At 52.9% G+C, this 17,671-nt stretch overlaps 1 protein-coding gene across 2 annotated transcripts in view; it reads left to right on the top strand.

Annotated features, from left to right (window-relative positions):
• PLXNA2 (plexin A2) overlaps positions 1-17,671 on the top strand; it is a 181,210-nt gene that overhangs the window by 142,784 nt on the left and 20,755 nt on the right. For both annotated transcript variants that reach the window (XM_021682521.2, XM_044916354.1), the window contains 5 exons: positions 3,766-3,917; positions 10,127-10,244; positions 12,045-12,181; positions 13,130-13,297; positions 13,442-13,535. In XM_021682521.2, coding sequence (XP_021538196.1) covers positions 3,766-3,917; positions 10,127-10,244; positions 12,045-12,181; positions 13,130-13,297; positions 13,442-13,535 — 669 coding nt within the window. The remainder of the gene's footprint in view (positions 1-3,765; positions 3,918-10,126; positions 10,245-12,044; positions 12,182-13,129; positions 13,298-13,441; positions 13,536-17,671) is intronic.

Below are 17,671 nucleotides of genomic sequence, written 5' to 3'. Positions count from 1 at the left end.
GTATAAGATAGCAGATGTGGCTGAAGAAGTAATGAAGATCAGAACTTGAAGGACGAGGGGCGCCTGGGTGGCTCAGTCGGTTAAGCTCAGAGTATGCTTCCGCACCGGGCCCAGAATCCCCCAAAGCCAAGGCCGATCAGATCGGTCTGATCTCGGGGTCTGGGATCAAGTCCCGCATCGGGGTCTCTGCTCAGTGGGGAATCTGCTTCTCCCTCTCATCCTTCCTCTGTGCTCTCCCTCTCTCAAATAGATAAATAAAATCTTAAAAAAAAAAAAAAGAACTTGAAGGACGAGTGCCAGGCCAGGAATTAGGGACTTTGCCTTGACAGTAGTCAGAGCCATTAAAGGTTTTCTGAGCAAGCAACTAGTCACCTGGCCAGATATGTGTTCATGAAGGTCACCCAGTGGCAACAGGAAGTTAGCTCTAACGTTAGACCATGGAGGCAGTTAGTACAAGTGAGAAGTGGTGGGGCTCTGCTTATCGCCGCCCCTGGAACACAGAGCGGGGCACAGATTCAGAAGATGCTGGGGAATAAGATCTGAGAATGCCTGGTGACTGTTATTTATTATACATGGTAGGTAGGTGAGGGAAAGGAGACAGGTGAAGGTGCTTGCAAGGATCCTGGCTGGGTGCACAGTGATCCCATTAACCTTGAAAGAGAATCTGTGAGGATAATCAGGTTGGGGGTGGAAGGAGGAAAAATTAAGAGTTCATTTTTAGACATGGTGAAATTTGGGGGGCCTGAGGGACATACATGTGGAAGTAGAGATGTCCAGGAGCAATTGGATATATGGATATGGAGCTCAGCAGAGAGGTCTGAGCCGACAATATAGATTTGGAAGTCATCAGTAATGGAGACCGGGGGAAGGCTTGTGCAAATCAAATGCTCACCACCTCAGCTATGTTTGGGAAATCCTGACTTTTACACATCGGTTTTGTTTCAAGCAAGGAAGATGTAAGCTGTGTGCCTCGTAAGCCCTAGGGCATGCTGGTTGCTTAATGCCTTGACCCCAAACCCCTTTGCCACCTACCCCAGGTGCTGTGTGGGGAAGAAGACCCCCAGGGCCCCAGCAGCCCCCAGGCATTTTCCAACGACCCGTGAGGACTCTCATTCTCCAGGTTTGGATTCCAGCAGCTGTTAGCTAGCTTACAAATGATCAGGCTGGTGTCTCCACACCCCAAACTAGCTATCTCTTTGACACGTGTCTTCATGCTAAGACTACAACACTTGCTAACAATTAAAAAAAAAAGTCTTTCTTCTGTAAACAATATGCCGGCTTATGCAACATGCACATGCTTCTGAGCAACTCTGTTCTGGCAGATGGACCTGCAGCCCCTCCCAGGGCCCACGGTTATATCTCAGACCCCAACCCTTGAATGTCAGAAGGGGACCCTTTGATGATTTACCAGCTGGAGGAGGCTGCCTCACGGGTCCTGCCAACGCTGCTGAACATCCACAATACAATCCCCACATGCTACCTGCAAGATGGAAATATTTTTAGGCATTCCAGAAGGATTTCATTTCACAGTTTTTCTGAAAGGTTGTAATTAACTGCAGCGAGCAAAAGAATGTATTTTTAAGAATAAAAGTAGGGGAAGGAGAGCAGAGCAATCACCACAGTTTCGTCAGTTCTTTTTGGTAGATGGGTTCTTGTCATCCAGGTGCCTGGGGGAGGGGTAAGAGGGGCCTGCGGAGCTCATTCGTGGATCAGAGGAGAACCGGGCACTTGAATTTGCTCAGAGCAAATTCTTTCTGACTGATGTCTCCTGCAAGGGCATTGAGGCATCCCTTTCCCTGTTCCTCATTAATAAGGGTCCATCTCGCATAGCCGGGGAGGCTCAGGTTCCAGGGGAGAGTGCGACAGCCAAGATCTCGTATGGGTTATTTTTAGATCCCCCTGGGGGAGGAAAGCTGTGGGGCTACTGGTTCCTCAGGCCAGCTCCTTTCTCTCCATAGCGTTCTGCTTCTCTGGCTCACGCCCAGCACACAGAGATGCCTCTGAACTACCTCCACGATCCTTCCCTTGATTCTTTTCATGAATCTTGTTTATTTTTATTCAGAAGGTGGGATATTTTATTCCCAGAGAAGGAAGCAAGAGCCTCAGACAAGGTGACCTGGGTGAAATGAGCCCCCAGATGAGAGAGTTTATGGCCTAGCCCGTCAAGGAGGGAGGGAAACCATGCCATGTAAGACTTGTAGAAGAAGATGGGGGCAGGAGGTCTGAGTTCAAGTCCTGGCTTTGCAGCCAACTTGCTGAGAGCCCAGGAGTCGGCCGGGTGGGGAGGGAGGCCTGTTCCGGTCCTCTTCCCCACCATCATCTCTTCTCTGGGTATTCATGGCCAAGTTGGTTGTACAACTAATGGTGCTCACATCACAGGAAGAGTTCAGTGCCCTTTTGGGGGGCAGGGAGGAGGGAAGAGTTTCCAGAACCTTCTACAGCATTTCACCTGTGCTGACCGATCATCTTTGCCCTGGGGCACACTTGACCCCACTGCCCACTGGATGCTCCACCAGTATGTACAGGGTTAAATGGAGGCTCCCAGTGGGACCCAAGCTCCATTTGGGAGATTTCTGGTGGACTCTTGGCCTTGACCAACCCACCTTCCCTCTCTCCATCTTTCCCTCCCACCCCGTCTTGCCTTTCTTATGGTGTAGTGAAAAGAGCCTCAGACTTTTTTACAACTATATGTATAGGTTGTACAAGAATCTTAGTGTAAGATACTCTGAGCCTGCTTCCAGTGATTGAGTTCATGTCTAACTTCCTCCTACTTCAGATAAGTATGGACCACAAAGGATAAACCTACTCCCTGGACTCTATCTGTTCCATCCCAAAGAGCTGCATTTTTCCAAGAGTCTGCTCTAATCCTGGACAGACGTTTATACCTTGATAGAGCTTGATTTCTTTTCCTGTTTTGGGTCAAACAAAATGAGACAGCATTTGGTGACTGAATTAGAAACTAACTGAATGATCCTTGCTAATGAGAAGCCAGCAAGATTTGGAAAACCCTAAAGTTATTGTTTTTCATGGTTCCAGCAGGCATCCTGGGATTTTTTTGCAGCACAATGTCAAACACACTTCGCATCTTTCATCATACCCCCGAAGCAGTACCTAATCTTGGACTCCTCCGGGCTCCCACCGCTTTCCTCCAAATCCATCTTATCACTGTGTGCCCCGCATCAGCATTGTTTATGGCTTCCTTTATCGCTTTCTCCTTGACCAGAAGTTACTTGAGGGCAAATTTCCTGATTTCCTGCCTGTTCACCGTTGTAACCCCCACAGTGTCTAGCAGACAGGAGCGGCATTAATCGCACATTACAACTAGAAAGCCCTTTCCGCTTTACAAAAAGCTCCTGGACATGCCCTGTTCGGTGCTCCGAAGCCAGGTTGATAGAGATGATTATCCCTGCCTTCACAACTAAGAACTGGGGTCTCAGGAGATGATGTGACTTGATCACATTCAGGCAGCTAGCGAATTAGAGACACATCTCAAATAAGGATTTTCTGCCTCGCGTCCAGGCCTTGCTGATAATTTTTTTAAGTATACGAATGCATGAATGAATTAATGACCTCAGGAACCGAGGAAGTCCTATAAAACGAGATGATGTCAAGAGCCTAGAGAGGCTAAAAGGTGGAGGAAAACATGCTCTGTTCCCCCAGATTCCAGGTGTGCATGGCGTCCCCCAGTCTCCCGGGGCAGGGCAAGGGCACCGCTGCCTCTCCTCTGTGGCCCCGCAGGTTTGTGATCCCATTTCCCTCCCGCAGATCTTGACGGTGTCTGGACCACCTGAAGGAGGGACTCGAGTGACCATCCATGGCGTGAACCTGGGCCTGGACTTCTCTGAGATCGCCCACCACGTGCAGGTGGCTGGGGTGCCCTGCACCCCCTTGCCGGGGGATTACATCATCGCTGAGCAGTGAGTCCAGCGCGCTCTGGCCCGCCCTTTTCCCAGGCAGCTTCAGGGTGGGGACTCTTCCTTGCCCTTCTCTGGGACTTCTCCAGGATTCCCTCTCCTCCGTGGACCCTGCCCCCAGAAGCCTGCCCAGGGCCCTCTTCTACCCCACCTCCTCTCCCGAAGGTTCGTTCATATCTATGCGATTCCCTGTCCCCTGGTTCCTATGGCACCAGAGCTCCCGGCTCAGGCGCTGCCTGATGCGCTGCCCCGCATCCTGTCTTCGCCTGGCCAGTGGTGACTGAGCCATGTTCCCAACCAGCCCAGGCTCCTCCTGGGTCTCCCCGGCCCCTCCCCTGCCCGCCCCCATTGGAATGCAGCCCTCGAGGTGGGCTGCAGGCAACAATTTGTTTGGCTCATGGGGCTCTGACAGCAGCTTAATCCGAGCAGGGCCTCCGCCGGAGCAAATTCATTTATTTCACTAAGGGAAATGTCAGCTGGAAATTAGAAAATAGGCGTGTAGCAGCGGACAGGCGAACAGGGCTCCAGGAGTGACATATGTTCCAATCTGGGGCGTTCATTTGGCATTGGCGACCGCTGTGGAGTCAGTGGGCAGGAGGTGGTCACAAAGCTGGGGGCGGGAGTGTGGCAGGAGGGATGCTTCCCCCCAAGAGACAGTGAGGGGAGCAGCCAGATCATTCTGCATGATTTGTCAGGTAAAGTGGGGTCAGGTCACCCTGGTTCCATTGAGAACATAGCTGGGCCATGGGTGCTAGGAGCACTCGGAGAGCAGGGCTATGGGCAGGGCTTCTCTCCCTTAGCCCCACCCCCCGGGGCCCCCAGGCCCCTCCCCCTGACGTCCCCAGAGCCAGCCTCCTGTAACAACCAGAAAAATGACATCACTTTATCTCTGTCAGTACTTGTACTTTCTCATCCATTATTTCACTTTAATTGGGAAGGACTCTGAGAGATACATGTTGCTATCGCCCTTTCCAAAGCAGGAGAAAGCCAAAGGCGTGGAGAAGTGAAAGGACTTCCGCAGTTCACTCCGGGCTCAAGTAGCCTAGGGAGAGCTGGAACTTCTCCTCCAGGGCTCTCCATCTCGTAAGAGCGATGGGGCAAGGCTCCTGGACAAGAGTGCTCGGAAGATCCCATGATCCATCAGCGAGTGGCCTCTGGGGCCAGGGCTCACGATTCTGACATGGCCCAGAGCAGGGTCAGAGTCAGAGGGGTGAATCCCCAGACTCTGAGGACCACATGGAGTCTGCTCGCCCCTGCAGTGGTGACAAGAAGGAGCCATTCTGATCCTTTAGACCAGATCCTCCCCTGACAACCTTATCCCTGCAAGGACTGAATCTTGGAGGAAAGACTGGCTGGGTCTCCAGGAAAGAGATGAGGGACAGGGGAAGGCAGTTGACAGAAGTTGTGCTTCGCAGCCAGAAGAGGAGGGGAAAGCCTCTGGGGCGGGAGGCAGGACAGCCTGCAGAGTTCTTCCCGGTCAGTGCCCTGCCAGGCTGGGCTAGACACTCGGTCCCCCTCCCCAAATCCACCTTGGCCTCAAGGACCTGCCTTGAGCCTCTAGACATGGGCCAAGTTTCCAGCTTGGTGAGAAGCCACGGAACTCCAAAGGAAAGGGTCTGGGGGGGCAACAATTAGGGCTTTGAGCTGAGAAGTAGAGGCTCCTGAGCAGGTGGACATGGAGAGCTCATGAGATTTGGAGTAAAGGTGGTCTAATTCCTGGCTGCTCTACTCACCAACCCTGAGACCTTAGCAAATGTCCGCTCTCTCTGACCTTCATCAGCCTGATGGAAATCATGATTCCTACTGCACGGGCTTTGGGGGACATTCAGTAAGATGGAGAAAGGGAGACCACGGTGTGCCGTAGGAATGTGAGGAAATAGTCTATCTCTGAAATCAAAGGCACCACCCTCACCCAGGGCCACGGGGGAGAAAGTGCCGAGAGACACGAGAAGGAGGATGTGAGGGGAGCCCAGGGAGGCCACTGGTCGCCAGGGGTCCCAGCCGAGACTGGTGGCCAGGCACCCTGGAGAATGTGCATCGCGTTCTTCAGGGGCGCGGGGCAGGCAGGAGGGAGCAGGCACTCTCCGCACCTCGGCTGGTGCAGCCCTGCTTCCCAGCCGCACCAGGCTCATTACCACTCTCGAGGCTTCAGAGTTTGTGAACATCATTAAAGCCTCGTCCCAGGCAGTGAGTCACAGGAGTAATCGTTACAGATGTCTGGGAGAGATGAATTTGGCTAAAGGGGCCAGTGCAGTGCCCCGGGTGCGGGCAGGATTAGCGGGCCCAGTAACGACTCACCATATGCTTGGGCCACGCCATCTATCACTTAGCAATTAGGTTAATGTTGGTTAAAGGGCCCCACTTAGTCCTGCAATCAGCACCCCACCGGTCTGTGGAGGGTGAGCTGATTCCATCACAGGACATTTTCTGGGTGATAAGATGCAAATGAGGCTGAAGCTCAGCCGCTTCGGGGGACAGGGACTCTGTGAGAGGGACTCAGCCCAGGTCCTCAGACCTCCGTCTCCCCCCCCACCTCCTCTGCTGCACCTGTGAACCAGTCATGGCTGGCTGGATGTTAGGTGCATGTGCCCCCACCCCAGGAGTGCACACTCAGAGGGAGAAAGGCACCATCGCTGCCAGGCTGTGGGGGGTGGTATGGTAGGGCGGGGAGGGCACTGGACTGGGGGCCAGGAGCTCAGCTATTGGTGAGCTGGGTGACTTTGGGCAAATGACTTTGCTCCCAGATTCTCAAGTGTCTCATCTGGAGAGTGGAAAAATAGATGATCTCTACAATTGCATCTATGGTCCTTAGGATGTCAGAGCAGTAAGCTCTATGCCCCCATGGAACTGCAGTTCCTACCATTAGAGAGCCTGTGGGTGTCACGAATGTGTCTCCAAAAGCTCCCTCTCAACCAGGAAGGAGTTGAACGTCCAAATGTTGAAGCTGGACGGTTATTAGTCAAGCTCCTCATTTTGCAAGGAAAAAATTTAGGCATCCCCAGCTATCATCTCCTTATGATGTATAAGGAAGCCTCGAGCCACCAGAGACACCAGGAGGAGGCCGAGAAGGCAGGAGGCCCCCAGAAACCAAACCACAGGAACCTCACCGACCTGTAAGGCTTGAAGGAGGCAGTGGTGCACGCACCGCAGCCTGGGGTCATCCGCACCCAGGAAGGTAGGGGGCATGGGTAGTCAGCTCTCAGAGTCTTAGGAACACACCTGCACTTCCCCACCCTCGCCCCTGCATCTCCCCACACCCCCGGCAACCTCAAGTGCACCCCCGCATGGCTGCCGTGTCTACCATGCCCCCTCCCCGAAACACATGGAAGGCATTCCATTGATTCTAGAAGCAATAGAACAGAACGGTCAAAGGCACAAGCTTTGGAGCCAGGCTGACCTGAATTTGAGTCACGGGTCTGCCACTGTGTTGGTGGATGAGTCACTTAGCCTCTCTGAGCCTTAGTGTCATTGGCCAGAAAACGGAAATGATAAGACCCACCCTTGGTTAGGAGAACCTGAGATGCCACGGGATCCTGTCTTGTACAGCGCCTGCCCCATACAGTGCCTGCCCCGATCACGGCTCAGTAAATCGTCGCTCTTAGTATTATTAAGGTACCGAATATGCCTTGGCCTGACCCTCATTCCTCCATATAAGCCTTTCTACTCCCTGCAGCTGCCCTTGCTTCTTCCTTTACCTTCCTCTCTCCCTGAGCTCCGAGAACAAAGGCCTACAACAGATGCACTCAAGGATGCCGCTCCATCTTTCGGCACAAGCACCGCATCCCAGGAAGAAAAGGAAGAAGGGTTAGAAGCCATTGGGGTTCTTCCGTGTGCTGATTCCTTAGGATTCTCACCCAGTTCTTCCCTACCAACCCACACCCTTTTCTACGGCCCACAGCTGCCCACCGCAGGATGAAGTTAAACCTTGGGGAGAGGAGGTGGGGAGAGGTGTCAGGTTCAGTGCCGAAGAAGGGAGCACACAGACCGTGGAGTTGCGGCCAAACCCCTGTTCCCCTGCATCATGCCCTCCCAGGTGGGGCATTCAGAGCCAACAACAGACACTCAGCCTTGGACGCTTGGGCAGTGCTCATCTCCCATCCATCCCTCTTGTCCCAGGTCCTTGATATGGAAAGCTTATCTTTTGGGACATGAGCCCTGAGTAAGAAAATGTTCTAGAAAAGACGGTGCACCAAAAGGCTCCAGGCCATCGTTAACTCCCTACAGAAATGGCTGAACAGGCCCTTCCCAGCCTTGTCCTCTCCTAGATGGACCTCTGGGCCCAAGGAAGAAAAAATATGCCCCTGACTTTCACATGTTCTCCTATTTCCTCTCTCCAGGACGTCAAGCCTGCCATGATTTCCTCCTTTCTTCTGGAGGATGACTCTAGCACAGAGTGGGGGGAGGGTGGGTAGTGAGGGGCAAGAGGGCCCCGATTAGAAGAGAGGGAAAGAGATTTATCTGCTCCCCCTTCTTATTTGTCCTCCTTTTCCTGTGCAGTAGATGACAGTCTCCTCTGAAGCCCCTTGGGACCACAGGGCTCTGTTTGTAGGCTGGCAGGGACCCCACACAGGGGCAGGTGCTAGGGCCCGGGAAACAGGATGAGAGATTTGTTACTCCAAGCAGGTAGCGGCATGAAAATAACCACACGCAGTACCTTAAATTAAGCTTCTCATATGCTCTGCTAATGAGGTTTAAGAGGACAGTTACGTGTAAGATACTAATTGATCATCACTATCGTCTTTACTCTGGGTTTGCAATTAATTTATTTATTCACAGAGAAAGGGAAGGGAGAGTATCCTTCCGTGTGCATTCAGTACTTTCTTGTTGAGTCTAATATGCTAAACATAATAAGACAGTTATTGCATGTTAAGTCAATATTCACCAGGAGTTAAAGTACTTATTTGGGATTAACTGTTATGAAGAAGGTGGAGACCTGCGTGGCATGCCGTGTGTGCGAGTATGCGGTGTATTTGTTTAATGCAAGTTTTGTTACTTTGAAATGAAATCTGTTTAGTTACCTTCCTAGAGAAGCTGGGGAGATAAGCAGCGCCTGGTTAAACACCGACCTTCCCCACGGTGCCAGGGTAATGCTTGGGATTAGTGTACCGGGCTCTGTCCTCCTGACTTCCCACTAAGCAGACTTGCCAGGGGCACTGAACTGCTCTGAACTCTCACATGGTGTTGGGAGGAAAAGCAGAGTCCTTTCTTCTGTCCCTAGCTTCCTTTTTTGCCGAGCCTGGTGGGGCCCTTTCCCACCCGCCCCATGCCTTCTAATTCCAGGCAAGAAGAATCCCCAAGAACCTGATTTCTTCAGTCTCTCCCATATCTTCCAGCTGCCCACCCTTTCTAGAAGGCTGCTGTGGCCAAGGCAACCAGTGTCTAAATGTGCTTGTTGTAACTGATCTCAGGCACCAGGGAAGTCATCATGGGGGGTATTGATCTGCACTGCATGAGAGAACACTGCATCCCCTCTTCCCTCCAGCTACCCAGCCTCTTAATGTGAGATGTGACTTCCAACCCCATGGCTGGTTCACTGCCTCGCCCACCAGCATAGTGCCCTCAGACCTTGATTAAGTGGGAGTCCAGTGTCAACTGCTGTCCTAATGAACTCACCCGCCACCCACCCCCTCGCCTACTGCCCCAGGACTCCACTCCTCCCTTTGGCTGGGAGCTCCTGTTTGGGGCGCTCACTATCTCACCAGATTATCTAGTCCCTTTTTAAAACTCACTGTCGGAAACAAACCACAATTAAATCAGCTTGGCAAATAGGCCCTCCCTCCCTGCTTTTGGGAGAGTTCCAATTTTGGCTTATCACACAGGAAAGAATGCTAACTAAGTGACCGCCCCTAGGTCTCTCTGTTGGACATTGGGTTTTGTCCGACAAAGACTGGGTAGCTACCCAGCGCTAGGTCCTGCACTCGGCACTGGGAAGACGGGTTTATTCAGAGAATTAGGCAACACAGCGTCTGGAGGCACACCAGGCTTTGGAGGTGATCTCATTCAGCCTCTCACTGTACAGATGAGAGGCTGAAGCCCAGAGAGGGAAAGCACTTTACCCAGGGTCACACAGCGAGATGGGTGAGCAAGCTGAGTCTTGGTATAGCACTAATGCAAGGGTGTGAGGAGTCATCCAGTGGGCTGGGGGTGAGCAGTGCGGGCAGGGATGACGGCTCTGGCGAGGCCTCTCACGGGAAGCTTTGCTTTCTCCTCAGGATCGTCTGTGAGATGGGCCATGCCCTCGTGGGAACCACCTCCGGGCCCGTGCGCTTGTGCATTGGCGAGTGTAAGCCAGAGTTCATGACCAAGTCCCATCAACAGTACACCTTTGTGGTGAGTGCTGGGTCCTGCACAGGGCTATGAGCTCCCAGCAGGGGCACACTTCTGTTCCAAATTTCTCCCGGGAAGTCCCACACCCCCCTCCCAAGCCAGCGGTGGGACTGATGTGTGACTAACAATGCTGTTAGAGTCCCAGAGAGCCACAGATCAGAGTGCTAAATAAGGCAAAATCAGGCCTTTCTTAGAAAGTGGATCCTACCCGTAGGGTAGGGAGGGGCTGCCCCTTGTCCTGCCAATGTGACATCTTAGTCTCATCCAGCCTAATGAGGACACATCGCCTGAGGGACCTAATTAAAAAGGTCTGTATTTATCCACATGCTTTGTTTTCTGCCAAGGATATTGTACGTGGGAGTTTAGAAAAGTCACTTCAAATCCCACGGGGACGTGTGTCTGCAGCAGGGCCACGGGAGCGGGGTGCACGCGTGAGTTGCTCTCTGTGTGGTGGGGTGGTTACGCACACACATGCACATTCTCACCATTCTCACACCTGAAAATATCTCTTCACACTCAGGCAGCAGGTAGTAGATTTACAAAGGCTTTCTTTAAGGCCGGCATGATCTTCCTACTGAATCAATAGCGTTCTGGGGATCTTCCCACCGAATCAGTAACGTGCCTCGGGGGCCCCGGGGGCCCTCCTCTGACACACATCTATGTCACCACACTGAGTTGTTCATTAAAATGTGTTAACACCAGCCGATGGGGTCAAACCAGCCTTGCTAAGAGTTTTGGAAAATCATTAGACCACAAAATTTTATTCTCTCTAAAGCATTTCACTCCTTGCTCTCAGTTTTCCAGGCTCTGCGTTCTTATCTTGGCATTCTGCCCTTTTTATCCCACTGGTCTTTTTCTCAGATTGGAGAGTACTGCAGCCTACCGCGTCTCCTACGCAGGACAGGGTCTCAGGTGGAGACAGAACTGTAGGATGTCTGAGCTGGGAGGGGCTTTAGAGATCATGGAGCCCACCCTCCTCTCGACATGGGAGCAAACAAAAGCCCAGAATGATCCAGAAACTTCCCTCAGGGCCCATGAACAGTGAATGGCTAATGAGGACTCAGATTCGTGCAGGTGTAGCTGCTCAGCTAAACGCGCTTTCTGCTCCAATCCCTTGTCCTCTAAGCAGGAGCAGTTCCTTTCTGATTTGGGTCAGCTGCCTGGTGCACTATAGACCAGATGACATTTCTTTCAAGCTTCAGATTTAATTTTACAGCTTAGTGAGTTTCCTAGAAAGTCCTAGTCACTGACTTCATCATCCTCCTGATGAAGGTTGGGGAAGCCATGTCAAGCATTCACTGACAGCTCTGTGCACCAGGCCCCCTTAGGTGCCCCTCACGTGGGCCATTCAGAGGGGACACGACACGTGCGTGGGCCATTAATGGAAGACTTTAGCCCCTTGGTGGCCCAGTCTAGACAAGGATGCTTTATTCAGCCTTATCGATTTTATGCCAAAAAAATCAGTACAGGCTCTAGATAGAGAAGCATTTTCAAATTGCTCTCAATTTGTAAACTAACTGATAGATTAGTCAGTGTTACTTCTGCCTTCCCATCAATGTTAGGAGCATGAGATTCCCCAGGGAGTTAATTAATTCTAAGACGTGGTCCTTCTGCCTTCCCTGGACATGCCAGAGCCTCTTCTTAGAAGCAGTCTCAGCTCCAGGAGAAGAGATTAGAAAGGGCAGGAAAAGTACCTATACCCCGAGTATAGACACAGTCCCTCCTTTGATCCTTACGTCGAGTCTGGGTCTGTCACTTTGGGCAAAACCTGAGCTGTGACTGTTTCTCTGCTTCTTTCCAAAGAACCCCTCCGTGCTGTCACTCAACCCCATCCGAGGGCCAGAATCGGGAGGCACCATGGTGACCATCATGGGCCATTACCTCGGGGCTGGGAGCAGCGTGGCTGTATACCTGGGCAACCAGACCTGCGAGTTTTATGGGTAAGATGGGCTCACAGGAGCCCTAGAAGGCTGGACACATGAGGCGTGTGCACACCTGCTCCTGGGCATGTTCACACAGGTGCCCGCCCCATTGCTTCCATGGTGTGGACGTCCTGGGTCCAAACGCCATTCCTGTCCCTGTGCGAAATATATACTACTACTCAGTTTATAGCAATATATACCACTAGCGAACCTAACAAGGGGCTGAATACTTCTAAAAATAATTAGGATGAGGGCCCTGAGAACTGCTGGTGAGGAAAGTCCCAGAAACTCTTTGGTCATCATTGGGACCGAGCACTGACAATGTCCCCACTAGGGGGACTTGAGAGACATGGAGGCTGGGTGGCCTCAGTCCTCAGCAAGCACACACACTCATCCTCGGGGCATCTCTTGTGCATAAAAACCCGAACACCTGCTATTCGCCAGATACACCAGTGAAGCCCTGGGGATATACAGACTCCTGAGAGCATCCTGACAGAACCCATGGGTGAAAACCCAACATGCTCAGGATTATCCAATTATCTCCTCTTCAGAATAGAAACTCCCTAAGGGCAAGGAAGGAACTGTGTGTTTCTTTCTCTGTGTAGTAGGTGCTCAGTGAATATTTATTAAATGACTGACCAGACTCTTAAACCCTGGCTAACTAGTCTATTCTAGAAAAATCCAGAAAAGATCCCCCAGAGCCCGTAAAGCCCTGCCCCTGCCCCACATTCTCTAATCCCCCTCTCTAATTCGTTCCCTCCATATTCCAACCAGAGGTGGCTCTCCAGTAAAAAGAGGGACCGATACACACCAATAAGGGATCTGTTCCACTGTGTAGAGTAGGAAAGAAGAGAGCACTTCTGGGCCATCCACACCCTCAGACCGAGGAAAATCCCCTCCCAAGCCAGAGGGCTCTCCTCCTTGCCCAGGCCTTTCTTCACCACCCCCCTGCTGTCTCCCTGTCAGGAGGTCAATGAATGAGATTGTGTGCGTCTCACCCCCGTCATCCAACGGACTGGGCCCAGTCCCAGTTTCCGTGAGTGTCGACCGAGCCCGCGTGGATAACAACCTGCAGTTCGAGTACATAGACGACCCCCGGGTGCAGCGCATTGAGCCGGAGTGGAGCATTGCCAGGTGAGGCAGAGGTGGGAGGGAGGCGCCCGGCTGCCACCTGACCTAACCCCTTGGGCCAGGTGGGACTTGTGAGGGGACCCAGGGTGGCGGGGGTTCGCAGCTTGAGGGGGCTTTTAACCTGACCCAGCTTTTGCTTGTTCCCAGCGGCCACACACCCCTGACCATCACAGGCTTCAACCTGGATGTCATTCAGGAGCCAAGGGTCCGAGTCAAGTTTAATGGCAAGGAATCTGTCAATGTGAGTACCCCCTAGTCTGCCTGGCCCTCCGTAACCACAGTCATGTGTCTGCGTTTGTGATGTGCTGAGGTCCGTGTTAGCCCGGGAGCATCCACCTACTGGAAAAGAAAGTTAGTTGAAGACCCCGAGCCCAGAATCAGGGCCCCAAACACCTGAACCTTACAGTGACTCTTAGAACTACTGTATAATCGTTTCTTGTCAGAAGGCGATACGACGAGTCTATAAATGTACTGGCTTCTGAGCTTGCGAGACCAGCACAGACAGGCTCCGGTTTCATATGCCTTGTTCACTTTGAGGTCTGATAAGAAGCAGTGTGAAAGGGTGAAGGAATTCTGCCTCCAGATTCAGACCCTTCTGAATTGGAAGCGGGACGCTACCATTTATTAGCTGTACAACTGTGATCCAGTCATTTAACCTCTGTGATCCTCTATTCTCTGCCTGTAAATGCTAATGATAAGACTCTCCTTGCAGATCTGTAACACGCAGCCCTTGGCGGGCACCGGGTGGGTGGCCGGCAAACCTTAGTCACTGCACGCAGCTCCTTCCATCCCGGTGGCTAAGATGGTCGGTCCAACATTTGACTTTACTCCCCTACGCGGAGCCGTGTCATTTAATTTTTTCTCGCTATGGATTTTTGTGATTTTTTTAAAGAAGTTCTAGATCGTAAAAGCAGAATGTCTGAGATGGCATTATAAATTTTTTTTAGTTTGTTCTAGTGGCTCCATCTCAGTCTCGTTAGCCAATATTTTCTGAAACACGATTGTATTCATAATTATAGTCCAGGAGATGCTATTATGCCCGTTATTTGTTGTATAATTGCTATTATTACTGCTCTGACCTCAGGGGATTGAGTAGGTTGTGATGGAGATGGGAAAGATGGTACTGTATCTATCCTCTTATCCCTGACAGGCTTTCCAGCATGCTAGAAGCTTCCTTAGGAAATGCAGAAAGGCACAAAATGCACAGTGTTTGAAGGCTAGATCTGAAAAGGTTGCAGGGATCCTCTGGTCCACCCACCCCCTCTTCATTGTCTAGCTGGGGAAATGGAGACCAGAAAGGAGTAATGGCTTGCCCCCCCACCACGAAGGTAGCTGGTAGCAGGGCCAACTGGATCCCCAAAACCTGGACTCTTCATGACTAGACCAGGTGAGGTGCTGCTGATCTGGTGATGACATTCCTTCGTGGCAGACACGCGGGGTTACCCGTATCACACCTTTAGTAGCAACCATGGTCACAGCTTTGCGGGTGAGGAGAGCACGTCTCCTTATCCCAGATGGAGAGTCTAATCCATGAGTAAAAGAGCCTATGTCTCCACTCCACTTCCAGACCGAGGCCAGTAGCTCCCAGTAGCTCCCAGACCGCCTTGTCAAACTCCAGGGCCCAAGTGGAAGGAAGGAAGGTGAGGGGTGGCCATGGGAACAGTGCGCTCGCACTCAGGAAGGATAAAACCCCTACACAAATTAGGTACGTGTTCTGAAACATAGGTTTTATTATGACTCAGGTGTGACAGGGCCAACAGAATAGGAGACAACTGCCATCGGAAAGACAGTTTGTTATATTCATAGAGCCGCAGGGGAGGGGGCCTGCCACACCACCGGGGGCCAAGTGGGAAGCGCCAGGGAGGGTTGTAGAAGCAGAAGGGGAAAAAGGCACTGTGGCAGGAAGTTCTGCAGGAACCGACAAGGCAAGGTAAGCAGGTTTAGGATTGCCCGGTCTGAACTGTTTGAGGGCTCTGGGGCGCAGGGGCTGTCCCTAGCTGCCCGGTACTTGGCTGGTGTGATTAGACACGGTGGATGGTTGCGTGTAAGAGGAGGTGGTGGGGGGTGTGGGCTCTGCACGGATCGGTTTGCATTAGAACAGCATGCTCTGGCAGGCGGGCAAGCGGTTTGCTATCTCTAGGCACTGGCTGGCCCCGGGAGGGGAGGTCCTCCAGGTCAGTAAGGCCCCAGATGTCACAGCATCAGAAACACAGAAAGTAAAAGACATGGTTAACGTGGTACAGAGTAAGTATGTGATTGACGAGGTTAACCTCCAAAGCCTGCAGCCTTCGTCCCCAGGAAGCCATGGGAAGAGAACGCTGGTTTGGGAAGGCTTTCCTTGTACCTGAGCTCCATCTGGAAAGACTAAAGTCCTGAGTGTCCCCTCCCCTCACCAGGGTACGCTTACAGCCTCCCGGGGCAGGAATCTCCCAAGCATTTCCCCCAGCCCCCCCACCCCCATGCCCTCCGTATTTCATGGAGCTGCGGAGTCATCCCTCCCTGTGGAGAGCTGGGGGTCTCGGTCTCAGCCGTGACCTGCCCGGGGTCTGCAGGCCGGCGTGCCTGGAGGAGAGGCCTTGGGTGCGGGTTTCATCAAGCCTGGCTCCGCACCTGGAAAGCTCATAATCGCTGCCCCGCGCCTTCTCTGTCAGGAGTGGTGGGGGAGCAGGGCTCTGCCCCGCGGGGGGCCCCGCCTGGGCCCCAGGTCATCCTCAGCGCCCTGGGGCTCCCTCTGCCTCTGGGGTTTGAAGCAGCCCCAGGGAGAAGTGAGAAGGGCCAAAGCGAAGGCCACAAAACCCCAAGGAATGTTTGGCAAACAAAGTGCCGATGCAGCACTGACTGGGCGGGAGGCAAACAGAGGCTGCTTGTTCGGGGATGATTTGCTTATTCAGGGAGGAGTCCAGTCCGGGGCGCCGGCATGGGCACGGACGGAGATGGGGGAGCGGAGGGAAGCGGCGCTGCCCCGCAGAGCCCAGGGACCGAGACTCCCTGACTGCTCCCCCCACACCCCCACTGTGTTCCTCGTGCCAGAGCGTAGGCAGCGGGACCACGAAGGGGCCGGCCGTCTCATGCGGGACCGCTGCGGTTTGCACGGGAAGGGCGGGAATGGGCCCTGTCCTCCAACAGGGCGTGAGGCCCTCAGTGAGCAGTTCTGATGAAACTCTTCAACTCCTCCTGGAACGTGGGGGTTAATCCTTGGACTCGGAGCTCTGACATCATCTCTGTGCAACTGTCAGCTTTTCTGCAATTTCACACACGGTCTTGTTTTCAGAACATGAAGCCCGTGTGTGTGTGTGTGTGTGTGTTCGCTGGACTCACACATGTATGGACCTGCCAGGACAGTGTGTACTTGTGCGGCCGAGGTCTCCCAGATGCCCACAGGCCGGGACACCCGAAGCCCGAACCGGGGCGTGCGGAGCGCAAGCCAGGAGGAGGGGGTGGGAGGCCAGGTTTTGTCGGCAAGCCCCCCGGGGGTTCTGTGGTGGCTCCTTGGGGCTGGCCGCTGCCTTGGCAGCCCTGGAACAAAACCGCCAGAGGAGGGGGCTGCACAGCCCCTGCTCAGTAGGGCCCGCGCAGCTAGGATTCTCATAGGGACATCAGGGCCTACCCAGAAAGAAAGGACATCATGAACTCAGTGTCAGTACTTGGGCTGTTCCCTTGTGCCAAGTGAGGCAGCAGAAGAGAGAGATCCCGAATAGAACGTTCAAAGAGTTGAAAGGTTCTTTTTATTCATCAATGTATTCAATAAACATTAACTGAACACCTACTGGGTCCTGGTGGAGGGCTCATCTCATGGTACTTCCTGCTCCCCAACACACACACACACAGACACACACACACACACAGCCCTTACACTGCCCCTGTCCTGCTGTGTTCTCAGACATCCCATGCTCCCTCATCCCCTGCCTGGGACCTGTCCCCACACCCCACCCCACCCCTTGTCTAGGTGAGTCCCACTCGTTTTTCAGATTACATTACACTCATTTCTTCCAAGGGACAGTGTCCCTGAGTCATCCTCAGGCCACAGCCATGCACACTCACACACAGATCCTCGCACCCTACCTGGTCCTTGCCCACCCGAGCGTTTCTCACACCCATTCATGCATTTACCAGGGAGGCCCCCCGCCAGGACTGTGTTATAAAGCATGTTCGGTCCTGTGTCTCCCCCTGCAGATGACGATGATGTCGCTAGTGGGCCCCGGGTCCTAGCACAGTGCCTGGCACAGACTAGGCACTTGAACAATGTTGGCAAATGAATGAATGAATGAATGAATGACGTTAAAATGCATGCCCCCCTCAGAAATTTCACAGCCCTTTTTCTCAAGGGGCTCACCATCTAATGAAGACCACCAAAGCAGACAGCATGGGAGGCAGTAG

This window comes from Neomonachus schauinslandi, chromosome 6 (assembly GCF_002201575.2).
Source record: "Neomonachus schauinslandi chromosome 6, ASM220157v2, whole genome shotgun sequence".
Classification (NCBI taxonomy): domain Eukaryota; kingdom Metazoa; phylum Chordata; class Mammalia; order Carnivora; family Phocidae; genus Neomonachus; species Neomonachus schauinslandi.
The sequence above is the reverse complement of the archived record's forward strand: the minus strand, read 5'-3'. Positions and strand labels throughout refer to the sequence as shown.